The sequence below is a fragment of the Vidua chalybeata genome, chromosome 5 (genome assembly GCF_026979565.1).
Source record: "Vidua chalybeata isolate OUT-0048 chromosome 5, bVidCha1 merged haplotype, whole genome shotgun sequence".
NCBI classification, from domain to species: domain Eukaryota; kingdom Metazoa; phylum Chordata; class Aves; order Passeriformes; family Viduidae; genus Vidua; species Vidua chalybeata.
The window spans coordinates 66,558,977-66,572,858 of record NC_071534.1 but is presented as its reverse complement, the minus strand read 5'-3'; the positions used below and the strand labels follow the sequence as shown (position 1 = coordinate 66,572,858).

Sequence of the window (13,882 nt, the reverse complement as noted above, 5' to 3'; positions counted from 1 at the left end):
TCACAGAGCACTGGCACAGGTCACCCAGTCAGGCTGTCGTGTCTCCAACCTTGGAAATCTCAAAAGCCACCATGACATGGTCCTGGGCAGCTGGAAGTGGCCCTGCTCGAGCAGGTGCAGGACCAGGTGACCTCCAGAGGCCCCTTCCAACCCCAACCTTTCCGTGACCCTGGGCAACGCTGCAGTTTTGTAAAAATGACACAGCTGTGCTGCATCTTGGGGCATGGGGGGAACTCACACACACTTCACTGCAAAATTCATTTCTGATAATCATTCAGTCCCCAAGCAGTTAAAGAAAATATAAATGAGCACACTGATTATTAGCTAACTGAATGTCTTTACCATAAGCACCATGCTAGTGCCCTCTGCTGTCTTTTATGTCCTTATGTAATACCAGGTAAAAAAGTCTGTTGAGAAATGTTGCTTGTATCTATATACTTGCAGAGCTCTCATCTACTTTTCTGCTCTCTCCAAATTAATAATTAAACAGAAAGTAGAAAATTCAGGAAGTTATTTTTTAATTCTGCTTCTGGGAAGGTGAAATACTGAGTAATTTTAAATAATTTGTGCAGATTAAGGCTTTCTTAAGATAATCACTCAAAATAAAGCACAAATACGTAACTCAGAGTTCAGATAAAAAGACACAGCTATGAAAACATTTATCATTTAAAGAATGGGGTTATGGGATCTGGGATGTTTCCATCAGCACAGGACATAGAAAAAAGAAAGTGATCCTCAATACATATGAACACAGGATACATGAAAATACAGGTTTTCACAAGTTCTGTAGCACATCTAAGCTGATATTCAGCCAAGGAGGGCAGTCAAACTCTTGCAATTATTAATAAGATGGTTGATCCTGAAGTAGGTAGGAGAAACATGAAATGAGGCCTTATCACCTGGGAATTTAAAGGAGCTTCTCATGCAAAAACAAATTGGACAAATAAATACATTGGATATACAGAATGAACTAAAACCCTTATAAAGTAAGAGGACACAAAGAAAATTTAGCTATGATCTCAATGAAGGCCATCATGTCCAACATGCAAAAACACCTGGCAAACATACAACCTCCCCTTCCTTGCCTGGCCCCCATCTCTCCAGCTCACAAACCCAACTGGTTTCTGGAAAGAGAAATGAGGCCACTGTCACACAGCACTGGCCTGAAGAGTGGCAACTGGCATCACTGCTCCTGCAAGATACAAAGTTGGTTTTCTTGAAAATGAAACTTTCTCAGCTGTCAGGCAGAGCTGCACAAGTAGCAAAGGGACTCTGCCACCTCAAAAAGAATCCGTGATGAGAAGCATAAGAATTAAAATCTGAAGTCTCACAAGAAAGTATATTTATAATGAAAAGAAAATATATTTATAAAGGCTGCTGCCTTTAGAGGTTCTTCAGCTTCTGTGGGTTGCACAAAAGGAAAAAAAAAGTGCAAATAGAAAAGTTGCTCCATCTCATTCAACAATCTCAGGAACGCAAAGAGGGGTTCTTCATTAAAGCTCTGTGTTCAGACTCCAAACGAACTGGAGACTTGATTATTATACTGTGTGTGAATGCCAGAACAGCTGGAAATGGCAGCTACCCTGATTGTTTCTCTTCTTCCTTTCCCCTTCAATTTAGGCAACTTCAATCACAGATAGATGAAGGCAGACAGGGAAAGACAGAAATACTTTGGTGGAAATACTCAAATGGGAATACAACATATAACAGTTTTATTTAATCTTTCCTGAAAGTTATGATCATACTAAGCCAGGAAGGATTTACTATCTGTGGGTGGTTGATTGTACCCTGAACTACTAAGCAGTAGAATACAAATAGGAAATAAAAGCACAAACTAGAGAAGGACCACGCTGAAACACAAACTTTGCTGCTCTGTGACACTTCCTGCATAAGAAATGACTGATGGGGAGATGAAAGCTTTATTTTGACAAATATCAATCAAGCAAAGACACAAGGGCAGTTACACACTTCAGAGTGTTATCTCTAAGAACCATGAAAACTCCAGTGAAAGAGATGCCTAAATAACCACACAGGAATCAAGGAGTTTTATACACACAGAGCAAGTCAGACAAAAGCACCAGGAGGCCTTTATGAATGAACAGGAGTGCCTGGACAATCTCAAACAGAAAAAGGAAGCCCATGGGGGGAAGCAAGGACAGACATTTTGGAGGAATACACCATCCAAGCAGCCAGGGATTAGCTAGAGAGCTGAAGCCCTGGTGAGATCAAATGTGGCCAAGGATATAAAGGCAACAAGAAAACCTCCTACATAAGGAAGAAATTCTTCTCTGTGGGGGTGGTGAGACCATGGCACAGGTTCCCAGAGAAGCTATGGCTGCCCCATCCCAGCAAGTATCCAAGGCCAGGTTGGATGGGGCTCTGAGGAAGGTGGTCTAGTGGAAGGTGGCCCTGCCCATGGCAGGGGGCTGGAACTCAGTGATCAATAAGGTCCCTTCCATGCCAGGCCATTCCATGATTCTGTGATTCTACACTGTTATGGAGCTGTACATGGGCTTACTTTATTACATCATACTTCACTACCTCTGAACTATTACCCAAACATGGTAAAGCCTGGCACAGTTCTGGTCTCAATATGACAATTCTTCCATCTTTTTCCAGTTCCTCATGGGCATACATTCCTAATCTCTGTTCCCCAACTCATCTTTTTTACAAGGTTTAGCACAAGAGTTCTAATGGGAAAACACTGCGGAGTTTCCAGATGCCTCATCCATTTCTTTTATATATGTATATTCTTGTATATATATTCTTCAGCAGTCAAAATCAGGAGAAGATGTGAAGTGAAGCATCTCAAATGCACACACCCACCCACCACTGTGTTAATATTTTCTCTTTAATTTTCTTTGGCAAGTTATGACAGGCAAAAAAAAAAAAAGTTGAACAGCAGCCTATAGGCAGCTCTGCAAGAGTATTGAATGAAAACTGGAGTTTGCAATTAAGCATATGACAGTTTGGGATAACATAATCAAATATATGGATTCATCTAGAGTATGTGTACAGAATGAACAGATTCCTTCAAGGCAAAGCTCCCTTTGCTGTATATTATAAAGGCCCATCACAAACAGGCTGTCCAAAGCCCTGTATTTTGTAAATACCTGCTGTATACCTGGGACCATCACTTTCTCTTGAGTCTCCCTTCCTACCTACTTAATAGCACAGTCATGTCTCAAATGTGCCATTTTCCAAAAACAAGCCAATTATAGTCTATAATCCTATAACATTGTTACTGTTGTTGCTGCTGCTATGTTCCCTTCAGTGCTGTTTCTAAAGAACACTCATTTCAGGAGCAGCCTGACTGCACAGAAACCATGGCAGTGTCAGGTGATGTGAGTCTTGTAACACACAGACTGTTCATTTTCTTTAGCAATTTGTTCCTCTAACATTAACCACTTTATCCAGTCAAGTGAAGACAGAAAATAAGATTCAGGAACTGTTCCTGCAACTACTCCTTCCATGCTTCAAGAATGTGAGCTTGGAAAGCTGGTGCATTCTTCCAACACACTTACAGATAAAAGCTGCCTTTAATTGTGAGTTTTGCACAGCTCTGAGAACATGGCCAGACTTTCCATAAAGAGCAGTGACAAGTAATGTCTGGCTTTCAACTGGATGCTCAGAAGGAGGAGGCAGCTGATTCTTTATTCTGTATCTTCTGGTTCACTTAGCACATAAAATGTGAGATAGAATAAGGAAAACACCCTTGTTTTTTTAAACCTCATGTGCTTCACTGGAGTTCCACAATGAGTGAAATTTTTTCCTAGCCTCAAGTGAAGTTCATCCCTTTATGAACATATTGAATTATTCCAGCCCCTATTTATAGTTCAGCCTATAATTTGTTACATGAACTGAAACTCTTTCTGCTCAGCTGATCTGCCAGACCTTCTGCATGCCTGGTGAAGAGAGGATTATTTATTTAAGTCAGTGTCTCGTGGACTGATGTCACCAATGGCTGAAGAGCACAGCCACTGGTGCTTAGATGACACATGATTATTGTGTTACCTGAAAGGTCATATTTAACATTCTCTTTGCAAACAAAGCAGCTGTTATAGAGGTTTTTTATTGTCCCTTTGACTTGGGAATATATTTGATCTTAAAATCTCCTTACTGCTACATTAACAAAACAAATAAACAAAGTCACAACAGTTAAGACTCCCTAATTTCTTCTCCCAGAGAAAATGGCAGGACAAAAAGCAGGATTATAAGAAAAACTTTGGGAACAAGTAATTATTTTTCATGCATTCACATCACATTTTAAGAAAAATGGACTTTCCAGATTCTGAGCTATACCAACAGAAGACCCAACAGAAAATGCAAAGACAGCTTGTGTTAAGCTGTCGTGTGTTAAGACAGCTTAACACAAGTCTTAAAATGTGTTGAAGAGAAGAAGGAATCTGAATTTGACATTCTGTGCATTATCCACCAAACAGCCACAAGACCAGCTATGAAAACACCCTCCCACAGCCCAGTGCTGGGAATACAGCCTCTCTAGCAAATTTTTTTTCCAGCTGAAATTCTTCCATAATTTTCAGATGACCAAGACCACAATTCCAGCAAATAAACTGTTCACAAGAAGTCCCCACCTAGCTTTTAAAGCAAGTAAAAGCAATCAGCACTTAATGGCACACCTAACTTGACCCACTCTGTCTACAGATTATTCTGCACACATGAACACACTGAACACAAATTCCTTGCATTTGATCACCAGTTTTGTTGGGTAATCACTATTGGGTTATTATTAGGTATTATTGCATTTTGGAAGAACAAAAAGCCTTATTCTTTCATTGTGGAGTTTGGGGTTTTTTTTCAGATATCAAACACAGGCAATCTAATTTCAGGGTATACATTCTTTCTGAAATTACAGCCAATGACAAAAGCATGCAGAAATTTACCTTTTCACTATTCTTGTATTTTTCCCAGCTTTTCAACATCTTAAGCCATTTTGTAGTTCTTTCAATTTCAAGATTCTTTTGCTGAAAAGGAATTAGAAATTTTTAGTATCTCCAAAACAAATGCATTTAAAGTTGACTATGTTTTTTTTTTTAAAGAACAGGAAAATGTTTAAGAGAGCATTATTAATTTTTATTCAGTAATCTGAGAATGGCAAAGAGTAACATCAGTTCATTTAAAACATCCAAAAAAGCAGCCAACCAAAAACCAAGCAGAAACTCTTATTTTCAGCACTATAGACAAATTGTATTGTATAAGAGGAGGTTAAGTACAAGATTTCTAGAAATTTCTTTTTTACATATTTGGCAAGTTATTAAAAAAATATCTCAAAACTTCTATTTGTTTTTATACTCAGTTTTCAGGCAAATAATTTCTGCTGCAAGCCACTTAAAAGTTAGTTGTTTCTGAAATTATCTTCTTTCCCCAGACTTGCCCTGAACATCATTAGCTTCTGTTTGCAAGTGATCACACAAACCATCCTTTCTGAAAAGGCACAAAGTTAAAAATTAATAATAACAAATACATGCAAGAGTGACAGCGCAGGAGCAGAAGTGAAAACAAGCTTTAATTTTTAGATATTAGAAGCTAGAAATCCTTGCCATAATTCTCCTCCTGAAGAATTCAGGCACATTTTCACCTGAATTACCCTGTAACTTAACGTCAAGGATTTCTTCTGAAGATCTATCAGCTTAAATTTTATCACTGACAAGAATATTTCAGTAAAAAGGTGATAGAATGAGAATCCAAATCAAAATAAACCCCATCTTCTCAAATAAATAGTTATATCAAGTAGTCTAGCAAGTACAGCCCCACTACCTTAGAGAACGACCTTCTGTCTATGAAAATATTACTAGAGTTGCCATTAACTTCTTGAATTTGGGAACCAAACAAGCACTTGGAATCAGCCATCTTAGCCCACAGAATTACAAGGCACTTCGGTGCCACATGACCAAAAATGTGTGTTTTGTTAGCTGCAATGATAAGACTTTTAGCAGTTATTTTTACAGTTCAGTTTTACAGTTTGCAAAGTATCACTGATTATACCACAAAGTTAATAGTTAACTGTGTGTTGTTACATGTTTTTAATGAGACTATTGCAACTCTCTCATAAAGCTTTGGAGCAGAAGATCCAGACTGGAAAGGTTAAAGCAAAAAAATGTATGTGTATGGCTACTGCTTTCTCTTCAGAGTTGAATGTAGGAAAAGTATTTAGTTTTATTGTAAAGGACAGCCCCTCTACCTTCTAATTTCAAATCCAGGGATTAATAAAGACAGGAAGGATATTCATATGGTTAGTGATTCAATCTGGTAACAATGTAAAAGTTTAAAATTAAAGCTCTGCAGGATACTGAAAAGTTATAAATACTTTCAGTAAGTATTTATAAAGTCAATTGCATCAAAAATGTTGAGGGAAACATTTAAAAAGTTATTACTTATTGTCCCAATAGAATCCTAATTTTACTTCTAGTTTTTACCCATCAGAATTTGTGCATTCTTTCTTGGCTATCAATGCAATAAAATGGGCTTCTTTAACTTCCTGAACTTCTTTAATCCAGGAGCCCAAAGTCTTGCATTAGCAGAAGTATAACTTGATGAAGTTCAGGCCCACCCCAACTATGGTAAGTCCACAAAATGCCCTGGAAATAAGTTGGTTTGTATTTTCAAGGTTTTTTTTTTTGTTTGAATTCAAACTCTGTAAGCCTGACACAAGTATAAAAATGTAATGGGGAAAAGAAGTGCCTCTACTCTTTCAACCTTATCTAACTACTCATGTTGCAATCAACTGCCCACATTCCTGTTCAGGTTCTGGCTGTATTGGGCGATATCTCAAATACCTGCCTTTTACATTTTTTAAAAAAGACATTTCTTAAGACTTTTTAGAGGGGAAGGCTAGAAAAGCTATTGCTTCCAAGACTCACAACACTGTTTCTGATTCTCCTTCACACTTTCAACTCCTTTAAGGAATCAGCATTTTCAACATCACTTAAAGCAGCTGTTCTTTAGGCATAGTTTACCCTGCAGGAATAAAAGGAAGTGAGGAAAGGTCTCTGCCCTCAACAGGTTGTTCATGTAATTGGCAAGAAAAATAAAATCCTATCTGCTTCTACAGTCTTTTTGTTTGTATGTTTGATCTGCTTTCAAGATTTTTGGTCTTTTGAGCCAGAAGCTCATTTCAAGTATATGTTTGTTCAAGCTTTTATGTCTTTGTGTCAATTTACCCATTCTCAAGTGATGCTACTGTAGTCAAAATAGCAATTATTTTTGTGTTCAGTTCTTGAAAACTTTTAGCTATTTCTTGAATTATGTTCACTTTTATGTCTAACAGGTACAACACTGAAAACACCGACAGATCTGAGGCAGCTCATTGCAGAGCAGAGGGACGCTGCTACTGCTCTTTCAGACAAGTTCCATACAGTTGTCACCAAAAAAAGGAAAAAAAATTCCATTTATCTGTCTTCTGAGTACATTTTACACTTTGAAGCATTTTTGCCATTGGGAGTAACAGAACCCCTAATTGAAGCAGAGCTGCTTTCCTACTCTCATGTCAGTAAACAATGCACGAGTGAAAGCACAAAAATCATGAAGGTGCCAAGCACCCCTCTCGTGTGCAGCACTCCACCTTCCTGGAGAGCACATGCACCAGGGATTGAGGCTTAAAGCAATGCTTCAGCAGAAACCTCCCACAAAACCAGAACTTGCTGAACTGCTCCCCAGAGAATTTATAATCAACTAAACCAATGACAAAACCTAACTGAAAATTACTTACAAAACATTTCACAGAACTTCAAAATCAGAGTCAGACACGGACTCCAGACTTCCTGAGGTCAGATCTCTGTCTCCTTTCCTCCTCCAGAAAATCTTTCCTCCCCTTGTTTTATCTGAGATGTGCTAGAAGATCCATCTCGAGGTTAAGTAGTTCATAACGTAGGACAATGATTTGATGCATTTAAGGCATCAAATATGCAGCAAAGTAATGAAGCACCAAAATGAGTAGTTATTACTGCTAACGTAAAGGTATTATGACCAAAAATACACATACAAAAATACACACACAGCAATCCCAGCCTAAGGGTTTTTTTTTTATCTGAGGAACAGATTCCAAATTCACAAGTACATCAACCTTTTACATAAGTTGCAAATGATATGAAAACTTGAGTTAGGAATATTTTTTTTAAAATTCATAAGGCAAGAGGAAAGCATAAATAGTTCTGCTGAGTGACTTCAAAAGACATTGTGCAGAAAGCTTTTAATCTCATCCTACATTAACATAACACAGTAATCCTTATGAATGGTATCTAGAAAATTTGAAAGATTCAAACTCTGCTGACAGGAGCCAGATAAAGCTCAGACCAGCAGAGGTCAGGATACCATCAGGAGTGTAACCAGGAGTCTAATGCAGGAGCATCACTGGGTGATTACTGAAACACACTAGACTTGCAATTTAACACTGACTCCGTGAATACAGTTTCTATGCTGACACTTTGAGACAGCACAAACACAATTTCAGACAGAGAACCGAGACACTATTTCCCTCAAATAATGTAAGGCTAACTACAAAGCCACAGTGAATCAGAGCTTCAAAACACATCTTACAGTAGCTGCAAGCTGCCTAATATTTCTGCTCAGAGACTCACCCCCCCCCCCCGCTGTGTCCTTCTGATGGAAATGAAATTATACATACACTCACTGTGTTATTAAATGTAATGAAACATGGCAGGAAATGGCAACTATTTCAGCCTGTGTATGCAAAACCATACGTGAACCAAGGCAAAACAAAAGAGACTTACAAGTTCTACTCTTTCACAGTAAGCATCTCTTACTAGCTTCAGTATATAATTGAAGCACAAAATAATTAGTTTTCAGAAGCACTGCTGCTCTTAACACTTAAAGAGCTGAGCTGGCTTGAAATAAGTCATTCCATCCTTTTTCCATGTATTCTACTGATTTGTGCAGCCAAGAGGGATAACAAATTTACAACTTTAAATACTTTATCTTGAGTTCTCTGATTTCATTTGGTCTTGGAGGTAACAACAGATCTGACTGACCAAGGGGAAATACCAACAGTAACTAGGCCCAGACAAGCAGAAATTCAATCTCCCATTATTTTCCCCAACACATCAGTTGTCAAAGTATTTCTCCAGAACCCTCTAGCAGCAGAAGGATTTTTGGACCAGGACCCACAGCAGCTGCCAATAGGACCTGCACGCCTGAAATACACCCAGCTCAGCAACTGAGCATTACAAGGGAGGCCACCACACCATGGTGGCAGCAGGATATTTGTCACCATTTCCCAAAGCAGCAAAGCAGCCCATGCCCCTCAGGACAGCAGCACACACCTGGGTGTCAGTGCCACCACCTCGATCACATCATCCATCCCCCCGCACAGCTGATGGCAGCTCCTGGCACAGGACCACAGCTTTCACTCTTTCAGGGCAGAGCTGGGTGTGAGCTCTTAAGTAGCTCCATTTCCTTCACTAGGCCACATCATGGGAGAGGAATAGTCTCCCTCACTGATAGGAGCAAATGTAAAAACAAGCGGGCCCCCAGGGATCTGTGGGCGAGTTAATGTGGCCTCTGGGATGATAGTTTTTAGGGGATTTAGAATGGGCTTCTTTGGAAATGTAAATCACTAAAATGCTTCATCAACTCATCTCACAGTGATTTATTTTTTTAAAAGCTGTAAATCTGTAAATGTTTACTTCCTAGTAAAACCTGGAGGACAGTGGACTTACCTTTTCTATCACCGCATCATGGACAGGAAGCTCCTCTGGACTGAAAACAAAGACAAAGTTTTTATTAGTCTTGGTTGATCTTGGCACAAAATCATGTCTGTATAGGCTCTTACAAGTCAGCACTTATACCAGCAATTTGTAGTCACAAGTGAACAAGAATTCTGAACTGTAAAGAAGAACTAATAATTTTAAGTACAGAACTAGGTTTTTAAATCAAAGTAGCTGCATAACTTAAGAAAAATATGACATAGCTTAAGGAAACTTTTTTTTTCCTTCTGTAAAAGCACTTTGTGCTATACTACTGAAGTGAAACCCAAATGATATTTGTTTTGTTTTCTTTGACCATACTGTTGTTAGCTGATTTACCAACAAAAACAAAATGCTTCCTCCTTTACTATTGTGCTCAAGGAAAAGCACTGAGATTTTGCTTGACTTAGGAGAGTTAACTCACACGTTCTCAAAACTAAAAATCTCACTCTATGTAACAAGCAGGAGATAGCAGAAAAAGAAATTTGTTATGTTACTAGGTACCTAATTAATACTAAAAATTAAAGTCTTTTAACTTCTTACCCTAAGCCTAAAAAGGCAGCTTAGGAATTGAAAGCTTGAAGAGCAACCTTTGACCTGATATATCTTCAGACTTCCCATTCCTTTCATTTCATTTGAGGCCCTGACTTCTGTTTTTCTTAGCAAAGAAATTTGTGCTTTTTCTCTCAAAAGTAACTGGACCACCTTGACACCAAGAGAGCCTGCCTTCCCCTGCAGCTTCTGAAAACACAGCAGCTCAGCTGTAACAAGCAACTCCCTTCTGCTCTTGAGGTCAGATAAATAACACACCCAACAAAACCATGTTTAAAAGGGGCTAAAACACAGGAAACACGTGAAATATTTTTAAAAGTTCCTACTGAGTCTTGATATTATGAAAAAACCCTCATACCCACATCATTATAGCTTTCTACAGAGAAGCTATTAACCACAGTATTTTAGACCTGTATCCACTCTGTGCAAGGGTGACCTTGGCAAAGGCTACAGAAGTTAAGGCTGCAGTCAGTGTAAGAATACTCTGATGCAAAACACTTGAAATTGAATTCAATCTCATTTCATTTAAAAGATGCTGTTTCAGATTCAGAAGTTATATTTGAATAAAGAAATACAGAATGAAGAAACACATTTGAACCACTTCATCTAATGGAAAAACTTGCTCCCACCAACACCTTCACAGAGACCATACACAAGTCAAAGTTTCCAGTCCACAGCTCAGAAACTAATTTTAAACTCAAGACTATTGCTTTTGAGCAGCATTGCAAAAAGCATCATTCATTCATTTAGAAGCACTTAACAAATATATGAAAGTTTTCTTGCTGAACAACATAATCAAAAAATCTTTTGATGAATATCTAATGCACTAGAAACAACCTCTAGTCAGTGCTATTTGTAAATGTTAACAAAATTATAGTATTGTGCACACTCTCATAACTATATCAGCTGAAAGCAGGCCCTTCCTACGCCAAATATGACCTAGAAATTCAGCTTATTTGAGTGAACTGAAAATGCAAAAGGGAAAAAAAAAATCTATTTGATACAATCAGCTTGGGGTGGTTGTAGCTTTGATGCACAAAGACTGCTAGGCCTTCTCACATGACTTAAATTTCCAATTCTTCAGTGACAGTTGCAGGCCCTGCCTACCCTCCACGAGTCTCCCACAGCAGCCTCATTCTTCCAGCCCTACAAGGTCACACCAGCAGCTGGCTGGGCACACAACAAACTCTTTTTCCTCCAGCACTGCCTGCAGCCTGCAAGGCAAGGATCTGCCAGCTCCGCATCCCCACAGACTCACAGCGGCCACAGCAGCTCCTCTGCTGAACTGGTACCACTTGACAGCTTCTCCTCACACTGGCATGGAACCTGATCACATGAAAGATTAATCAAATATTATTTTTTACAAAGGGAGAATGAGTTCTAGTGATTTATTAAGGAATTGCTCTCTGCTAATTTTGCAAGTTATCATCAGTGAACAAAGAAAAGGCATGGCTGAACCTCCTGAGTAGGAAAAGGCTGCCCTCATGTCCTGGGAAGCAGACACCAAATTAATCCAACATCAAATTTATGCCCAGATCGCTCATTATTTTTTTGAGCTGCACAGCTCTGCACTAATACCACAGAGTCACACTGACATTCCACAGCAGCACATTAAGGCAGCCCCATGTTTTTAGTGTTTTTATTCCTCAAGATGCTGCTGAGCACCTGGCAAACAGCACAGAAGCCAAATGAATTGCCCGAGGCTGCTCAGAAACTCACTGGACTTGCAGGAGTTCCTGCAGATCTCCCTCTCCATTAACAAAATGCCATCAGCTATGCCCCTAAACTCACATATGTAAATATTAAAGTCTACCCTGCAAGGACTGAAGAAAAGGCAGTGCAGGCATACAAACTCTCTCAAAGCTCCTAAAGGTACTTTAAATAAATGTATTTCCATTTAGTGTGTTTTCTATGCAGAAACCTTAGAGATTTTCTCTTATTTGGTAAAATCAGACACAGAATCAATTAATGTCTATGAATCTGTTATTTTATTGTACCTTCTAGTTTTTCTTTATAATGATGCATCTTTTCCTTCCTTCCCCAGCTAAGCCAATCTAAATTGTTACCCCTTAATTATTTCTTTTAAAAATTAATCTTCTCCAGCCATTCACAGTCTATTTAAACTTGCATTTCTCCATGGTTTTTATCTGCATACTTCACCAAATAATAAATAGAAATAGTGAACAGTATTAACAAAATATAGCTATATCCTGCCCTAAGATGACTGTTTTCTTTTAATAGATGAAGTAATATTTATTTAGGGGATCCAGAGAGAATAGAACTGATGAACATCATTAGCTTGGAACCATACAATCCTGGATATCCAAAAGAGGAGTCACAGGGATGTTTTTAACTGAAGTCATGAAAATAAGGTCTCAGCAGAAACTGGATCTTAACACTCTGCTGTCCCCACCAAATAAAATCTGAATAGGTAAAGTCAGCTGTTGGATGAGCCAGGAATTAACAATCACTACACCTGGTCTTTGCCTTGCCATGAATTTAAGAGCTGCCAGCTGCAGCCACCTGGGATCCCAACAGCAGCTCAGGGTTCTGCCTGTCACTGCCAAGCAGCTCTGCAGTCACAGCACTAAGAGAAAGTGCTGAAGATCTTGTCTCCAAGCTGGGAGCTGCAAACCACTGCAAGATCAAATCCCAACTACAGTACAGTACCTGATGGTCGCCCTGCTACAAGGTTCCTCAAAGACATCTCACAGAGAGAAAGTAAATAGTGGATTCCAAGGTCTGAGTGGAACTTAGGATTTCTACCCATGGTGCTCACTAGTGGTGATCTGCAGCACCAGCCCAAAGCCATCCTCCTATCTTTCAGTCTGAACTACTTCCACCTTCTAGTGAGGTCTCTAAGATCAAAGACAAGATTTCATTTATTAGACCTGACTGAAAGTGCCTTTTTGTATTATGTTTTAAGAGATAAATGGATCTTACATCTTTAAATCCATCACAGTGGCTAACACAGGTTTTCATGAATGTTTCAAGAAAACTTTTTAAAAAATTATGTCAAATGCATAATCATCTGTCACTTCAGAACATTAAATATGCAGATCTATGGTTTTGACCATTACAGCATGTGTTGTAATTAACCTCCTTGAGTAAGAGTGGTAGTTGAAATAAATTGAAAAGTCTAAGACTTAACAAGCTTACAGTCCCCTACCCACTACTGCTGTTTAAATCAGTAATCTTTAAATAGCACTTTGATGTATTTGTTCAGTACAAACACAAGGAAAGGCTTTCTTATATTAGACACTCAACACATTTATTCTTTTCCTGCATTTCTGTTTGAATCCCAAGTATGCTCCCTGCTGACTCAAATCACAGCATTTTCCTGTTTCTGGTTTGGCTTAAGTTTAAGACATGTAAAGCCTCCTCTGTCCTTTGCAGATTCAGTTGAGGATGGAAGATAATGGAGCAATAATCAACCTTGGTACACCAGTCACCCCAGAACTCCAAATTCCAGGGGATCAATTCATTACTTCACAGTAACAAGTTGGACATGGCCTGACAACAAAATTTTCATTGGGGAAAAAAAAAAGTGGCAAAAACTGACCACAGTAAGACCAGAAATACTACAATGCCTAATTGCCTGAAGAACA

The 13,882-nt window shown here is 38.8% G+C and overlaps 1 protein-coding gene across 2 annotated transcripts in view; it reads right to left on the bottom strand.

Annotated features, from left to right (window-relative positions):
- The window catches only part of USP6NL (USP6 N-terminal like), a 110,514-nt gene that overhangs the window by 30,576 nt on the left and 66,056 nt on the right, over positions 1 to 13,882 (bottom strand). For both annotated transcript variants that reach the window (XM_053943812.1, XM_053943813.1), the window contains exons 5-6: positions 9,696 to 9,735; positions 4,905 to 4,985 (exon numbers count right to left, since the gene is read on the bottom strand). In XM_053943812.1, coding sequence (XP_053799787.1) covers positions 4,905 to 4,985; positions 9,696 to 9,735 — 121 coding nt within the window. The remainder of the gene's footprint in view (positions 1 to 4,904; positions 4,986 to 9,695; positions 9,736 to 13,882) is intronic.